This window comes from Pongo abelii, chromosome 5 (assembly GCF_028885655.2).
Source record: "Pongo abelii isolate AG06213 chromosome 5, NHGRI_mPonAbe1-v2.0_pri, whole genome shotgun sequence".
Lineage (NCBI taxonomy): Eukaryota > Metazoa > Chordata > Mammalia > Primates > Hominidae > Pongo > Pongo abelii.
In genome coordinates, this window is record NC_071990.2 from 71119411 (window position 1) to 71138207 (window position 18797).

Here is an 18797-nt window from a genome sequence, read left to right on the forward strand (position 1 = left end):
GAACTAATTCTGTTTACCTTCTAAAATTAAACTCTAATGCCACCTGCCATCAAAAGCTTTTCTTGATGCCCTATCTGATTTAATGCTCTTCTACTCTCAGAATACTCCCTGTATACCTTTGGGGTTTTTTGAGACAGGGTCTCACGCTGTCACCCAGGCTGGAGTGCAATGGCACAATCATAGCTCACTGCAGCCTTGAACTCATGGATCAAGCAGTTCTCCATTCTGAGCCTCCTAAGTAGCTGTCCCATATATACTTTTATGTCCCCAATCTTATGTCTGCAGGACTGATTTCATTAATGAATTTCAATCCTCATTTGCCTGCTAGACATCTCAATTTACATGTCAAACTGAATATGTCTAAAACTGAACATACTGTCTTCTTTGGCCGCTTCTCCTGTTGTCCTTTTTTTAATGGTACTGTTCTCTCAGTTACTCCTTTGAAACACCTTAGGGTCATCTTTGATTGACCTCACTTCTTTGCCTACCATGTCTCAAAATTGTTAATATTATCTCTGAACTTCCATAGCATTATATATCAACCTTTTACCATACTCATTATAGTTTATCTCATGTCAGTTATTTTTATGTCTTAACTTCCTTTCCTTAAGTAGGATCTGTCAAGACTACTCATTCCCATTTCCCACATACACATTCAGTATGTACCATAGCTCTTCTAGTGTACACTGATTGAATTAACAAATGAATCAATGATGTTTTTAATATTATTTTCAATATTCATAAACAGTTTAAATATTATATAGTAAGATGTAAATCTAGCCCATATATTCAGCGACTGGTAGTTTCAAGTCTGAAGTTACTTGAATTTGTGAACTTAAGCCCTGGCCATTTAAATCTACATCTGTTTTTATCTTCATTCCTATCACCCGTGTCTTCCATTCTACTCTTGAAATATTTGATATTAATAGATTTCATTATTGAAAATACCACTGCTTTTGAATCCTGTTTTAGCTTTTTCAGGATTCTGCTTTAAATGTTGTTCTTAATATGAGAAAGAGATTTGGGAATGATTATTACATGTACTGTCTACTATTAGAATCAGTGAAAGGAAAATTCTCTTATAGATCGGGTTTTATGATTTTGTTTGTAATGATACAAAGCGTCAATGGTAAGTTTCTTACAGTATACAGAAATATATACTTGATTGATCAAATTACAAGATATTCCTACAAAATGAAACATGGCATATACTTCTCATGTGAGAAAAACAATATTAGCTAGAACCGTTGTGTGGAGCTATGGAATTCATACCCTTTGCTGACAGGTTAGGAAATGCGTGAAAGGCAAAGCTAAACGTAAGTGTTCCTGAGGTCTATGTCTTTATACAGCATTACACAAAGTAAAATTTAATTAGCAATAGTAATAGCAACATAAGAATATCTAAACTGTAAAGAAAATATAACTGTAAAGATTAGTTCAACTTTTTTCTTTTAAGTTATTAATTTATTATTTGCCTTATAATGCATGATCTTGTTGTACTAGTCTAAAACTGTTAAGAACCAAACTCTGACGTCACATATAGGTATTAGTTATAGTCCAAACACTGACTAGGCTACCTAATTTAAATAAACTCCAGTTTCCTTATTGGTAAAATGAGAATAGTAGTATCTCATAAGATTATTAAAAGGATTAAATGAGATAATATGTGTAAAGTGATTCTGTGGAGTTCAAAACTTAGTAAATGGTAAATGGTAAAAAAAAAAAATGAAGAAGTGACTTAAATAAAATAATACTACTATCATAAGCTAGGTGCGGTAGCTCACACCTGTAATCTCTCCACTTTGGGAGGCTGAGGCGGGTGAATTGCTTGGGCTTAGGAGTTTAAGACCAGCCTGGACACTGGGCATGGTGGCTCACGCCTGTAATCCCAGCACTTTGGGAGGCTGAGGCAGGCAGATCACCTGAGGTCGGGAGTTCGAGACCATCCTGACCAACCCCATCTCTACTAAAAATACAAAATTAGCCAGGCATGGTGGTGTATGCCTGTAATCCCAGCTACTCAGGAGGCTGAGGCAGGAGAATCGCTTGAACCTGGGAGGCAGAGGTTGCAGTGAACCGAGATCTCGCCATTGCACTCCAGCCTGGGCAACGAGAGCAAAACTCCATCCCAAAAAAAAGAAGACCAGCCTGGGCAACATGGTGAAACCCCATCTCTACAAAACATACAAAAATTAGCTAGGCATGGTCATGCACACCTGTAATCCCAGCCACTCCAGAGGCTGAGGCACAAGAATTGCTTGAACCAGGGATGTGGAGGCTGCAGTGACCTGAGGTTGTGCCACTACACTCCAGCAGGGGGATAGAGCCAGACTTTGTCTCAAAAACTTAAAAAAAAATAAAGCCCACTAGTACTAGACACAGTGGCTCACGCCTGTAATCCCCCTACTTTGGGAGGCTGAGGCAGGTGAATCACCTGAGGAAAGGAGTTCGAGACCAGCCTGGCCAACATGGTGAAACCCCATCTCTACTAAAAATATAAAAATTAGCCAGGCGTGGTGGCAGGTGCCTATAATCCTAGCTACTAGGGGGGCTGAGGCAGGAGAATCATTTGAACCCGGGATGCATAGGATGCAGTGAGCCAAGATCGCACCATTGCACTCCAGCCTGGGCAACAAGACTGAAACTCTGTCTCAAAAAAAAAAAAAAAAAAACCACTAGTATTATAGATTACAGAAATTGACTTTTACACAAACAATATATATATCTATTTTAGGAAAATTTTTTAACAGAACTTTTATCTAAATGCTGATATTACTAGCTATAAAAATTATTCGAATGACCTAAAATTGTTTTTATGTTTTAAGATTTCTCTTTGTACTCACGAGTTTATTAGTATATACCTGCATTGAATTAATACCCATTTTGGGGAAAAAACACTAAAGAGTACTGTTTTCTGGCTGGGCACGGTGGCTCATGCATGTAATCCCAGCACTTTGAGAGGCCGAGGTGAGTGGATCAGCTAAGGTCAGGAGTTTGAGACCAGTCTGGCCAACATGGTGAAACCCTGTCTCTACTAAAAATACAAAAAAATTAGTCCAGTGTGGTGGTGCACACCTGTAATCCCAGCTACTCAGAAGGTTGAGGCAGGAGAATTGCTTGAACCCAGAAGTTGGAGGCTGCAGTGAGCCGAGATCCTGCCACTATACTCCAGCCTGGGCAACAGAGCAAAACTCCGTCTCAAAAAGAAAAAGAGTACCATTTTCTAGTAATTGTGACTAATGCATTGGTTAATACTAAAATACTGGAAAAATAATAATAGCTAATACACATGTAACATTTACCACGTTCTAGGTATGATTTAAACACACATACATATTAGCTTATTTAACCCTCTAGGGTAGGAATATTGTCCCCACTTTGCAGATGAGGACACTGAAGCACAGAGAGATTGAATGACTTGCCTGAGGTCACTTAGCTTTATGAAAAGCCAGTAAGCATTCGTGCATGGTTCACACTGCATCATGTTAAGCCAATAATATACATTTTCAGGAACTTAAAAAGCTACTTCTAATAGCACTTTTAAATATCAACAAGTATTTCAATTGATTTTAAAATTATAATGTTGTAGAGATTGAAACAAGTCTCAAACTATTTCATGTGGGGTGTTGCGTTTTGGGGTTTTTTTTCGGGGGGGCATATCTAGTGAATTGTGAGAAATGAGTAGTCCATCCCTAGAGAGTTGCTATGCCTGTATATTTACATATAATTACTTTATTCACAAAATAGAATATATAGGTTCACAGCAAACAAATAAGTTAAATAAAACAGGAAAACATAGAACAAAGAAAAAGAGTACTTAACCAATATGCTATTCTCAGGTGTTTTAAAACAATCAAAAGTGATCATTTCTTTTTTATATTTTATTATTCTAAAGCTACAGTCTTGGATGCCCTGGTTTGATTATTGCTTCAGTTTCTTCTGAACAGCGAATTTTCCATTCTTTTGGAAAAGCCTAAAATTACTTGTCTAAATCAAAATCCAGCCATTTGCCCTTTTGCCTGTTTTGTTTAAGCAAAGCCTCTTCTGTGAGTCTTCCTTTTGAAACAGTCTTTTTCTGTGCAACATATCATTAGTTAATAGCTTTCCTTTTATTGAAAGCTGTTCATTATTTTAAAATGAAGAAAGCTTTTTAAAAGCCCAAAATAATTTGTGTGTTTTGTAAAACAATTGAGAAATACTGTATTTTTTATAAAAATCATAAATTTATTGGGTGAGAGATTTCCTTTTTTGTGAACACAATAGATCTGGTAAAGGGTTACAGAAATGTGACTTTTAAAGGGAAATTATCTATTTTGATTAAGGAATTACAATTATAAACATTCATTAAATTTTTATAGCAACTTTTGACAAAACCTATGGTATTATACAGATTGCTAATAGAATATGTAAATAATTTGCAGGTGGCATACAAGCATCTCAGCATTGAATAGCAGGGAAAAGAAAGATGAAGGAGGTAGAGCAATGTGGAAGTAAATGTATACTATATAGACATTAGATGACAGCAGTGTTGAAGTAGTCAAGATTATATTACTAAAGCAGAGAGAGGAATCATTGCCACTCTGACATTCCATAATGAGGGCTCAAAATAGCCAAAAAGAATCTATTCATTGTTGGAATTTCAAGAACAATATGTCGTTATTTTAAGATCTTCCTAAAAACACCTGCTTCGAGTCTTTTTACCAGCTGTTGAATTCTGACAAATAAAGTATAGAAATTAAATAAAGCTCCTGCTGTCCTACTGTGGCACAAAGTACTCTTTGTATCCAGGAGGTTACAAAGGGATTTAATCTTAGGTATCACTTTTGATATGTAAATAATATGTATATTTTGTTACTGAAAGTGCGGGAAAGAACCAGCATCAGCTAACATTATTTTAGGAAGAAAATTCGTTCAAATTTATTTAAAATGAATAAAAATAAGAATAGTTTAATATTGTTAAGAATATGTTAGTTTTAAAAGTACAGAGTTTTCTTAGCTTCAGCACTATTGATATTCTGGGCTGGAGAATTCTTTGTTTTCAGGAGTTGTCTTGAACATTGTAGCATGTTTAGCAGTATCTCTGGCCTCTGCCCACTAGATGCCAGTAGCACATACACTTTTCCACCTTCAGCAGTGACAACCAAAAATATCTTCAGATGCTGCAGAATATTCCTTGGAGCAGAAAATCACCAGTTTAGAACCACTGCTTTAGCCAGTTCCAGAAAGTAAACACAAAATGACTCAAAGTGAATTGCATTAAAACTCTGAAGTTTTAGAACAAATGAGTAGCCAGAAGAATTGGAAAGACTTTAGACTATGAAGATGAAAGTTTCAATTAAGGTGTTCATATAACAATCGTGTTATTATATAGTCCAGAGCAATATGGAAGATTTATTTTAATCTTTTTCTTGGTAAAAAGTAACAACATACTTACAGATTTTTCTGGTTAAACCATGTCTTCCTATAAATAGGGAAATCTTGTCACTTTCCCAAATTAAAGGTAACCGTTCAACAAATAATTAGCCACTTGAGGGGCTCAGTGAAGTATTCACCCACGGACTAGTTAACTACGTTGTCTTTGAGGAGCTAGAATCAAGGTAGGTGTAGAAAAGATAAACCTAGAATATTAGCTCCCAAAATAGACTTCAGACATTTTTGTTGGCTGTACTTCAACTCAGATAAGTACTGCTGTAATTCCTACCAGCACTGCACCTCTGGAGCTTGCTGTGCTTCACTTTGAGTTTCTGCCTTCTGTAGCCAACACTGCTAGACAAGAAATTGAAGCCAAAAGGTTCAAAAAGGGCCATAATAGATTTAACTAACTTGGTTCTTTGCTAATATAAAAAGCAAACCTTCTGTGCAAAAGCACAATATCAGTATTAATACACTTTTTTTGAATAACTAGAAAACTGGTTACCAAGTTTAAAATGCATTTTTAAAGTACAGTACTGTCGTAAGAATCACATTTAGAAGTATAACAACATAGTGTATTTAATCAGTATCAGAATTTTTAAATTTATTTTATTATCATGGAATCTGAGAGTGAAAGGGTATCTTTGAAATCCTCTGACTAATCTTTACTGATTTTGCCTGCTTCCATTGAGCTGCGTGAACATGAGGAGCCGTAGACACTTCTTGCAGGGATCTCAGTCTAAAGCAGTAATTCCAAACCTTAGTGTTGTTTCTCAAGAGAAGTACATCAGAATCTCTGCAAAGAGCTATTTTGAAAAATGTCTTTAATATAATTTTATGTAGAAATATATAATGCCTTTTCTTCTTACAAATATAGAAATCTTTTAAAAATCTTAATCAGTGGGAAATTTGTGAGGAAGTTTTAATGATCATGTAATCTGGCAAATACGTAATTAATTCACAGACCACACATCTGGAGGTGACAGGTAATATTGTTTATGCCTGAGTGGTATAATGTGTACTGCTGTTCCTAATACATAACAACCCAACAGAAAAAAATAGGCAAAAGAGAAAAGAGGCAGTTAGCTACCAAAAAATAAAATTAAAAATTAAAAAATATATATATATGGAAGGCCAATAAACAATAAGTTAATCATTTTTGCCATTAGGTTGGTAGAATTTAAAAGATGCTATACAGTATTGATGAGTGTGTGAAACAGAAACCTTCATATATTAATGGTGGAAGGAGAAATTTTATTATCTTTCTGGAGAGTACATTTATCAGAATTTTAAGAATGCACTCAACAATTCCACTTTTGGAATTTTTCCTACAGAAATCTCACACAATTAGGTAAAGGCTATTCATTGCAGTGTTATACTTTTTTTATGTCCCCTCCCTTCTGAGGTGGAATGGACATAAATGTCCTTTGCTAGGGAAATAGGAGACATACTAAAAGTTAATCCTGGTAATTCCATGTAGTAGTTAAAAGAATGAGATAAATTTATTTGTACAAACATGAAAAGCTGTCCCCAAAATATTAAGTGAAAAAAGACATAAAATAGTATAAATACTGTAATCTCAGTTATATTTTTAAAATGAAAAATAAATTGTATGTATACCAAGAAAGGAATTTGGAACAAAATACAGACATGCCTTGGAGATACTGTGGATGTGGTTCCAGATCACCATAAAAAAAGGTGAGTCACATGAATTTTTTTGGTTTCCCAGGGCATATAAAAGTTATATTTACACTATACTATAGTCAAGAGTGTGCAATAGCATTATGTCTAAAAAAAGTATGCATACTTTAATTTTAAAATACTTTATTGTTAAAAATGCTAATGATTATCTGAGCCTTCAGCTAATCATGTTTTTGCCAATCAGGGTGGTGATTGCTGAAGATAGAGGTGGCTATGGCAATTTCTTAAATTACAACAATGAGGTTTGCTGCATTAATTGACTCTTCCTTTCACAAAAGATACCTCTGTAGTATATGATGCTGTTTGATAGTATTTTACCTGTAGTAGAACTTCTTGCAAAATTAGAATCAATCCTCTCAAACCCTGCCACTGCTTTTTCAACTAAGTTTATGTAATATTCCAAATCTTTTGTTGTCATTTCAACAATGTTCACAGCATCTTTACCAGGCATAGATTCCATCTCAAGAAACCACTTTCTCTGTTCATCTATAAGAAGCAACTCTTCATCTATTCAAGTTTGATCATGAGATTGCAGCCATTCAGTCACATCTTCAGGCTCCACTTCTAATTCTAGTTGTCTTGCTATTTCCACCACATCTGCAGTTACTTTCTTCACTGAAGTCTTGACCCCCTCGAAGTTATCCATGAAGGTTGGAATCAGCCTCTTCCAAACTTCTGTTCTTGTGGATATTTGACCTCCTCCCGTGAATCATGAATGTTCTTAATGGCATCTGTAATGGTGAATTTTTTCCAAAAGGTTTTCATTTTACTTTGCTCAGATCCATCAGAGGAATCACTACCTATGGCAGCTATCACCTTACAAAATGTATTTCTTAAGTAATAGACTTGAAAGTCAAAATAACTAATGGATCACTTAGGCTGCAGAATAGATTTTGTGTTAGCCCGCATGGACACATCATTAACCTCCTTGTATATCTCCATGAGAGGTCTTGGTTGAGTAGGGGGATTGTTAATGAGCAGTAATATTTTGAAAGGAATCTTTTTTTCTGAGTTGTAGGTCTCAACTGTGGGCTTAAAATATTCAGTAACCCATGCTGTAAACAGATGTGCTATAATCCAGGCTTTGTTGTTCCATTAATAGAGCACAGAGTAGATTTCATATAATTCTTAAGGGCTCCAGGATTTTAGGAATGATGAGTATTGATTTCAAGGCCCCAACTGCATTAATCCGTAACAAGAGAGTCAGCTTGCCCTTTGAAGCTTTGAAGCCAGGCATTGATTCCTCTCTATCTATGAAGTCATGGATGGCATCTTCTTTCAATAGAAGGCAGTTTTTTCAACATTGAAAACCTGCTTTTTAGTGTAGTCTTGTCATCATATATCTTAGCTAGATCTTCCAGATAACTTGCCATAGCTTCTCCATCAGCACTTGCTGCCTCACCTTCCACTTTTATGTTATGGAGACAACATCTTTCCTTAAACTTCTGCTGGCTTCCAGCTGTTCTGTGCAGCTTCTTCACTTCTCTCAGCCTTGAGATAATTGAAAAGAGTTAGGGTCCTGCTCTGGATTAAGCTTTGGCTAAGGGAATGTTGCAGCAGGTTTGATCTTTCATCCACGCCATCCAAACCTTCTCCACATCAGCAATAAAACTGTTTTGGTGTCTCATCATTTGTGTTTTCACTGGAGTAGCCCTTTTAATTTCCTTCAAGAACTTTTCCTTTGCATTCACATCTTGACTAACTCTTTGGCACAAGAAGCCTGCTTTTCAGCCTGTCTTGGCTTTTGATATGCCTTCCTCACTAAGCTTAATCATTTCTAGCTTTTGATTTAAAGTAAGAAACAGAGCCAGGCATGGTGGCTCACGCCTGTAATCCCAGAACTTTGTAAGGCCGAGGCTGGGAATCACTGAATCCTAGGAGTTTGAGATCAGCCTTGGCAACAGAATGAGAACCTATTTCTACAAAAAATAACAAAAAAAATACCCAATGTGTTGACGCATACCTGTTGTTTCAGCTACTTGGGAGGTTGAAGTGGGAGGATCCCTTAAGCCCAGGAGGTAGAGGCCGCAATGAGTCATGATTGCACCACTGCACTGTAGCCTGGGTCAGAGTGAGACCCTGTCTCAAAAAATAAAAAGAATTAATGTAAGAGACATGTGACTTTTCCTTTCGCTTGAGCATTTAGAGGCCATTGTGGGGTTATTGATCGGCCCACTTCCCATATAGTTGTGTCTCAGGGACTAGAGACGCCCAAGGAGAGAGGGAGAGAGACTGGAAATGGCCAGTTGGTGGAGCAGTCAGAGCATAGTCCATAAGTTCACTGTCTTGTATGGGTATGGTTCATGGCATTGCAAAACAATTCCAATAGTAACATCAAAGATCACTGATCACAGATCACCATAACAGATATAAAAATAATGAAAAAGTTTGAATATTGTAAGAATTACCAAAATGTGACACAGAGACACAAAGTGAATATGTACTATTGGAAAAATGGTGCCAATGGACTTGCTCAGTGCAGGGTTACCACCTTCAATTTGTAAAAAACATAATATCTGCAGAGCACAGTAAAGCAAAGTACAGTTAAACAAGATATACCTGTATAAAACTGTGATTGCTTTAAAAATATTGAATTTGAAAAAGTTAAACCTTTTAAGTGTACAATCTTCTGGAGTTGTAAACAATACTAACAAACATCTGGCAAAATGTTATATTACTATGAATTTTCAGAAAGAACAGACATCACTGACATTAATTTATACATAATGTATTTTATATAAGTAATCCAAATACAATTGAGTCTGGTTTCTGCTTTTGATAAACCCTTTGTATAAACCTCAGTTAAGAAAAATGCAAAAAAATGAGGCATGCCTGTACACAACTGTTAGCTGTGTCCTTAGTGAATGGCAGCAGGGGCAGCGGGGTGAGGGGGAAGGCAAGAGGAGATAGTAAAGGGGGAATAGTTGAAGATTCTTTTTTTTTTTTTTTTTTTCTTGAGATGGAGTCTTGCTCTGTTGCTCAGTCTGGAGTACAGTGGCGTGATCTTGGCTCACTGCAACCTCCACCTTCTGGGTTCAAGCGATTTTCCTGCCTCAGCCTACCAAGTAACTGGGATTACAGGTGCCCGCCACCATGCCCAGCTAATTTTTTGTATCTTTGGTAGAGATGGGGTTTCACCATATTGGCCAGGCTGGTCTCAAATTACTGACCTTGTGATCCACCCGCCTCTGCCTCCCAAAGTGCTAGGATTACAGGCATGAGCCACTGCGCCCAGCCAAACTGCTTCAGTTCTAAAAATAAAAAAGGGTAGGGAGAGAGGGAACACAGTTATATGTCACCTATCCAGAACCCTTGAGAAATACGTATTTCAGGAGCCACTTACAGAATTATTAAAAATCAAATCTGTTGTTAGTCAACATATTTGAGAGCCTACTGTTAGTTCAGCACTAAGCACTAACATATTTTTAATTTTTTTTTAACTTGGAGAGAAATCAGTAAAATATTTTACATCTTTTTTCCAATATAGAGCACTAAAAATAGTTTAACCCAGCCTCCTCTTCCAACCTTTTTCACATCAGGTATCAATAGCAAATGATTATATTTTTAAAGCACAATTGGGTAAGCCATTATTAGATAAACCAGTGAACCAACCATGTTGCTCCCCCAGCAGAGGAGACCAGCCTGGGGACTTCAGCCATGCCCAGTCATCTCAGAAAGCTAACCAGATCAGTTTCTGGATCCACCTATAACTGCACACCATAGGAAGTTCTCCTTTAACCTGTTGATTTGTTTACATTCATTAGCAATAGTTCCATACTACGCTGAAATAAAATGGTATTCTCAGAGATACAGCATTTTAACCCTAAACTAATCAGTCTCCTGATCCCTAGTCCAATGTGTCCTTTCTTCTCAACTAGACTGCCTCAACTTGGTAAGTTCCTAGTTCCCACCAAAAGTTAGGGCCAGATTTTGATGTTATAGACTACTTAGCTAAAATGAGTGGACCTTAATATGTGGGAGCCAACATTGGTATTTTTTGAGGGAAGACATATACTTTATAATTTAAAAATTTAATCTGATACTTTAAACAGGGACAGATCAAAGATATGGTCACTTTTTTATCCCTCCCAGACATATTGCATAACTTAATTTTTATAATGGATGTGAAATTTTCTAAACGTTACAATGAAATCTTTTTTTTAAAAAAAGGAAGCAGATACAAATTTAAAATTCTTCCAAAAAATTAAAAATAAAATTTAATTTGAAAGAAACATATAAAATAAAACTCTCAGGAAAGAAATTTATAATGGAAGTCATGAGACCAGCAAGTAGAGAATAGCAGTGATACTGGAAAGAGGAGAAAGCAACATATACTACATATGAAGCAAGCCAAACTTGATGCTGTAGTATATATGAGGGAATTAATAATTAAAGGTGGCCAATATTTCTCATTGGACTAGAATAATAATAGGCTTATAGAATAAAGAATTTAAGATAGCAAGCAAAATTTTGGAAATAGAATTTGGTGTTAGGCATAGTGAGTATTAAAGTGACACAAAGCTTTGTGTCAAGTTATCTGGCAAGAAAAGCAGGCCAGAAATTTTGTTTTGAGGAGCAGATATAAAAATGATAATTAAAAGCAGAGAGATAGATGAGTAAAGAATAAAATGTCATATATGCCTGAAAACAAAGTAAGTTTTGTTTTCTCTCCTAAAATTACCCATCAGAAAAGAGAGTGCTGCCTTATATTCAAATCACTAACACAAGGTGATTTCTCAGTTACTTTATTTGGACTTACTTGGAGAAGACATACTGGCCTGAAATAACTATTGTATTTCGGATGCAAATTCAGGCTACCAGGTAGAATTAAAATTTGGTCAAATAAGATGAGGCCTGAGAATTGATCCTTAAATTTTTAGCATTGTATAGGTCATTGGTGATCTTGAAAAAGCAATTTACATGGAGTAATTAGGAAGAAAGACTTCTGGGAATAGGTTCAGTGAAGAACAGGAGGAAAGGAAGAGAAGGGAGACAACGTAGAAAACTCATGAAGAATTTTGCTACAACACTGTGCCAAGAAATGGGTAACAGCAGAGGAGTATAAGGTCCAGATACAGGTTCATTTATTTGGTTTTGGGGGGTTTTTTTGGTTTTTGTTTTTTGAGACGGAGTCTCTTTTGTCACCCAGGCTGGAGTGCAGTGGCGCAATATCGGCTCACTGCAACCTCCGCCTCCTGGGTTCAAGCGATTCTCCTGCCTCAGCCTCCTGAGTAGTTGGGGTTACAGGTGGCTGCCACCATGCCTGGCTAATTTTTGTATTTTTAGTAGAGATGGGTTTCGCCATGTTGGCCAGGCTGGTCTCGAACTCCTGACCTCGGGTGATCCACCCTCGGCCTCCCAAAGTGCTGGGATTATAGGAGTGAGCCACCATACCCAGCCATTAATTATATTTTCATAAAATATAACATCTCAACTCATTCTATTGGAATACAGATTTAGCTCATTCAATTTATAGGAAATGTGTGCCGTAAAATCCAATTGGCAAAGCCATTTCTCACTGTCATAAACAGTCAAGTCAAATTGACTTTTGTCAGAAAAAGTTAGACTTTATATTTTGCTTGGTTTTCCAGAGACTTTTATACCCTGGGACCATATACCTTAATAAGATCTGAAGTAGACTGGAGAGATAATATCTTTCTCTTGTAAAGTGGGAGAAAGTTGAGTCACTTTTAGAAAAAAACACATCTGGAGATTGGGATCTGGAAATCAATTTTTTTTTTCTTTTTTATTTTTAGAGACAAGCTCTTGCTCTGTCACCTGGGCTGGAGTGCAGTGCTACAGCCTTGGCTCACTGCAGCCTGCACCTCCTGGGCTCAAGGGGTCCTCCTACCTCAGCCTCCTGAGTGAGACTACAGTTATGCAGCACCACACCTGGCTAATTTTCGTAGAGACAGGATCTCACTTCGTTGCCCAGACTGGTCTCAAAACTCTTGGGCTCAGGCAATTTTCCCCCCTCAACCTCCCAAAGTTCTGAGATTACAGGCATGAGCCACCTCGCCCAGCCTGGAAATCAGTTTTCTTAAAGCTATACACACCTATCTACACCATAGAGAGTCTTAGATGACTCCAGGGGTAAATGTATGAATACCTGTGCTCTAGGACACATAGATGATTCCCAAAGTAGCACTGATAATGATGAAGATTTTAGTGTCAAATTGTGTCACGAGATGTGAGAATGAAGGGGGGGAGTCATTTTTTCTTAATATTTTATACAATATTATTTTAAATATATGTTCAATTAACTTCTATAATAGATACTTGATTATTTCATTTATCTCCTTAGGATTGTATACATTCAAAATGTCACCTCCCCCAAAAAAGTGGTATAATCTAAGGATGGCCTTATTTTTGGCATAGATAGTATCATACGGTCACACTTGGCTGTGTGTGAATCCATACTCTTCTCAAGATTAAGATCCTTAGGCCAGGCATGGTGGTTCATTCCTGTAATCCCAGCATTTTGAGAGGCCGAGGTGGGCAGATCACTTTGAGGCCAGGAGTTCAAGACCAGCCTGGCCAATATTGTGAAACCCCGTCTCTACTGAAAATGCAAAAATTAACCAGGTGTGGTGGCCCACACCTGTAATTCCAGCTACTCAAGAGGCTGAGGCATGAGAATCACTTGAACCCAGGAGGCAGAGGTTGCAGTGAGCCGAGATTGCGCCACTGCACTCCAGCCTGGGCAACAAAGCGAGACTCTATCTCAAAAAATAATAATAATAATTAAAGAAAAAATATAAATCATATTAAGCAAGTGTTATAAATGAAAAGAAAGTAAAAAGTCAGCTTTAAATTATTTCCTGTGAGGTGTTTTGTTTAATGGAAGAGTATAATTTTGTTTCTTTGGAAATAGTGCTAAATATTGATGAATACCTTTTGGAAGGTAATAATGTCATGGAATACCTTCTATAGAACATTAGTCCACATATTCTGTTTCCCACCTATCTCCACACCACTGAGCAACAGTGCTTGCTCCCAGTGCAAACACACATTCTCATATCAGCATCAAGACTACATAACAGTGAAGTGGGTTTTTTTGTAGAGAACATGTAGAAATTTGGAGAAAGGATCATCAAGTATTGACAAAGTCAGAAACTTAGTACTGCTAAGGAAATTTATTTTTTGGTCACTTAATATGATAGTAATAACTTGTTTTAAATCTAGTTAACTACTGCGTTATAATTTATTATATTCTATTCACAGGGCTTCATTATTTCAAAAATGTTGTGCTAGTGGGATCCCTACAGGATCGCTATGTTCCTTATCACTCTGCCCGTATTGAAATGTGTAAAACAGCTTTAAAGGACAAACAGTCAGGTAATGGAATAAAAGTATTTCAAAGAGTTATAGGTATTAATGAGTTCTTTCCAAAATTTTTCTTGTAGTCACTTTCTCTCGTATCTGTCACCCTTCTCTTTCCTGTTACTTCCTTTCCACCCACTGATATTAACAGCTGTCCTTCTTCCATTCTTCTCACCTGCCATGTGAACTGCCTTTACCAATGAAGTAGTTCTTTTATCTAATTACAAATGCCTCTCCATTTTACTGCCTCAGAAGTAGTTCATACTTTGATTTCCTCTGAATTATTGGGATTGACAATTGTGGTCATCCTTGTCATATGTTCTGCTGTACCTCACTTTTACGCAAAGGTGGCAGCAAGGATTTGCCCCTCTTTACTGATAGTAAATGATAAAGACTTTATTTGTTCTTTTGCTATTTGTCAATAACAAAATAAATTTAAAGTATAGCCATTTGGAGCCAGAAAGAAACTTGAGTCCTGTTTACTCATTTTATAACTAAAGCCCACAGATACTAAGTGGCTTAGCTGAAGTCAGTTAGTTAATTACAGACTTAGGTCAAGAACCTGGTCTCTAGGCATGGTGGCTCCTGCCTGTAATCCCAGCACTTTGGGAGGCCAAGGCAGGCAGATCACCTGAGGTCAGGAGTTCGAGACCAGCCTGGCCAACATGGTGAAACCCCGTCTCTACTAAAAATACAAAAATTAGCCGGGCATGGTGGCGGGTACCTGTAATCCCAGCTACTTGGGAGGCTGAGGCACGAGAATAGCTTGAACCCGGAAAGGGGAGGTTGCAGTGTGCCGAGATCGTGCTGTTGCACTGTAGCCTGGGAGACAAGAATGAAACTCTGTCTCAAAAAAAAAAAAAAAAAAAAAAAGAGAAAAACCCTGGTCTCCTACCTCTCAATATTGCCTCAGATCCGTTTTTGGAATGAGGCTGATTTTAACTCTTAATACTTTATTTTTCTACATTGTGACGGTGAACAGCTCCTTAAGGCAAGAACTCTCTTAAGTACATTTTTATTGACAATGCCTAACATGGTGCCTGGTACATGGTAAGTACTCCTTTATTGTACATTTGTGACATCAAAATAACCTTTTCTTAACTTCTGTTCTAGCAAAGGCTGGAGTCCACCTAAGGAAAAAATTCAGAAGAGTTTTAACCTTCAGATGAGTAGCTGAAACTAGATAAATGTCCCTTATTTTAACAGTGAGGTTCTGTGACATTGGGGGACAAGGGGAATCAAATGGTGAAGACATGTTTAGACTTCTTCCTGTATTAACATATTTTTAAAATAGCATGGAACCACAAATCCAACCTGACTCACAATGAAAACTAAGAGGAGAGGTGGGAGTAAAAAGTTTTTTGATGAGTATGTATTAAGTCAGTCTTTCTCTTAAACACCTCTCTTTTCTGTATCTGATTGTGCTTCTGTATACTTTTCCCTTCTTGTCATTCCTCAGGGAGCATCCTGCCTGTCTTCTGAAATTTAATATTTACCTCTCTAAAGCTCACACGTTCCATGGACACTGTTAGTACTCATTTATTAGTATATAGTAATGCATAAGCATTGTAAACAATGTTTTGCCCCTTAGAAGGCAGTTTATACATTTATGTGGATGTATTCTAATCATTATCTTTTATGTGCTTAGTATGACCTCAGTAAATCCATTGTAAGAATTAGCTAAACATAGTTTGGGCGCAGTGGCTCATGCCTGTAATCCCAGCACTTTGGGAGGCTGAGGCAGGAGGATCACCTGAGTCCAGGACTCTGAGACTAGCTTGGGCAACATAGCAAGACCCCATTCTACCAAAAATAAAAAAATTAGCGAGGCTAATTAAAATGGTGGTGCACGCCTGTGTGGGTCCCAGCTACTCTGGAGGGTTAAGATGGAAGGATCGCTTGAGCCTGTGATGTGGAGGCTGCAGTGAGTTGTGATCATGCCACTGCATTCCAGCCTGGGTAACAGAGTGACACCCTGTCTCCAAAAACAAAAAAAAAGAGCCAAAAATAAGGAGAGAGGAACACAAGTACTAAATAAACCTATAGACTGAACAAAAGATCATGTTATTTGAGCCAAGCTCACATTATTCATCTGACTATAGGAGGTTGCTGTTCTTTCTTAAAATAATTTGGAAATTTTGACTGCCACAGAAACATCTTTAAAGTATTTCCTGTAGGCCAAGTTTATAATTTTGCCTTATCAAAATGTCTCACTATGTCTAGCTTATTTTCATAATTGTTTACTGAGTTATAAGTGACTTAACGTTAAAGAAAACTATTTCTTTGTTATAGGCATTGCTTTGAGTTAAAAATACCAAATTTCGGCTGGGTGCGGGGGCTCACGCCTGTAATCCCAGCACTTTGGGAGGCTGAGGCGGGAGGATCGCCTGAGGTCAGGAGTTCGAGACCAGCCTGGCCAACATGGTGAAACCCCAACTCTATTAAAAATACAAAAATTAACTGGGTGTGGTGGTGCATGCGTGTAATCCCAGCTACTCAGGAGGCTGAGACAGGAGAATGGCTTGAACCCGGGAGGCAGAGGTTGCAGTGAGCCAAGACCACGCCATTGCACTCCAGCCTGGGCAACAAGAGTGAAACTCCATCTCAAAAAAAAAAAAAAAAAAAAAAATCAAATTTCAAGAATAATGTATAATAAATTTGTTATTTCCACTTGACTAATGTGATTACTTACATTTTCTATAAACAGAACCAAAAATGATAGTTGAAGGAAAATTAAATCTTTTTAAAAAGAGCCATTTTTCTGCTTTATATGGAAATAATGTAACTAAATTTTATAACTTATCTAAAAATTGGCATAGTTTTTTATTTTCAGTGACTAATGTGAACTAATTTTCCTTTTTTCTGTTGGTTCCACAGGACAGATCTATTCAGAAATGATCCACAACTTGCTTCAACCTGTTCTGCAAAGCAAGGACTGTAATTTGGTTCGCTACAATGTCATCAATGCATTGCCCAATACAGCTGATTCACTCATTGGGAGAGCTGCACATATAGCTGTTCTTGATTCGGAAATATTTTTAGAGAAATTCTTTCTGGTTGCTGCCCTCAAATATTTCCAATAGTATAAAAGCATTGTTAGCGACTGGACAATTACCTCATTCAACAATGTTTCAAATAATGTATTATATTAAAATGTAGATGCTGATAAGTTCTAAGAAATATTTATACTTTTTATATGGAAGATAATTTATATCATCCATGTTTAGTGCTTTTTAAACATCAACTTTACTTTCTAGGTAATGTGGCTGTGCAATATTTTTTTAATTTTATCTTTTTACTTTTCTATTACTTTTTCATATATTTTGCTACCTAAGTATTTCAGTGAAACTTTAAGCCCATACCTATGTCTGATTGTTTATTATTGGCTTTCCACAATTCTTACATCAGACTACCTTATATTAGAGACCATTATTGCTAGAATAGCATGGGATTTAAAATTTTCTAATACTGGGGGTATTATTTAGTTAATTATAAATTTTTCTTTTCACGTTTTACTGTGTTTTAACTGGAAATAAAATTATGGCTGCTACAATATATTTTTTGAAATCAACTTCTGTAGTTCTAAAATACACCTTTATCATACAATCAAACCAGGTAGTTCATATATGACAGTGTCATAAAAGTTTTCTATAAAGTCATTACTGTTGCTTAAACATATTTCATGCCTATTAAAATATATTTTCTACTGGTGATTTCAACATTATTTCTCATACTGACTTTTATTACTGGAAATGTTCCTGTTCATGTTGGCAGCAGATAAAGATTTTTGAATGTTTGAATGCCCTCTGCCTTGATTTGGTTGGAATTTTTGCTAAATTGGTAATGTTGCTTGAACTTTATGACTACATTTTCTTTTAACTTTTTTCATGGACTTCCTTATATGTACATAATAATTAAATGTTGAAATTTATGAAATACTTTTATGAATTTAGATAATTTTTAAATATTGTTAAAATTTATTGAACTAAAAAGTAATGTAAATAAAATAATTCATGTTAAAGATGGAACAAAATAATTAACTTTACATGTTTGGTGATACAGATGCAAATGTTTTTGATATATGGAGATGTTGAGTTTTTTGACTTTACTATAAAGGTGCTGAATAGCATTAAATTCACTATTTTCCTTTTCTGTTTTACTTGTGAAAATAAAAATGCACTAAGGTTGGGTAGAAGTTCTGTTTGCACTCACTAATTGTGACAGACAGAGGTTTTTGTAAGTATTTATTGTACCATTGATGCATGTTTATTTTTAGCGTTGTGTTATTGCCTCTGGTGTTAATAAATGAACAAATGGCTATCTGGAGGAACAGCTACAACACTTGTAATCCTTTGCTTATT

The 18797-nt window shown here is 36.5% G+C and overlaps 1 protein-coding gene across 23 annotated transcripts in view; it reads left to right on the plus strand.

Annotated features, from left to right (window-relative positions):
• The window catches only part of FAM135A (family with sequence similarity 135 member A), a 153676-nt gene extending 134904 nt beyond the window's left edge, over window positions 1–18772 (plus strand). For 21 of the 23 annotated variants that reach the window (XM_054556975.2, XM_054556980.2, XM_024247966.3 and 18 more), the window contains 2 exons: window positions 14338–14451; window positions 17314–18772. In XM_054556975.2, coding sequence (XP_054412950.2) covers window positions 14338–14451; window positions 17314–17519 — 320 coding nt within the window. In that variant the 3' untranslated portion in view covers window positions 17520–18772. 23 annotated transcript variants of the gene reach the window in all.
• The last annotated feature ends 25 nt before the right edge of the window (window positions 18773–18797 follow it).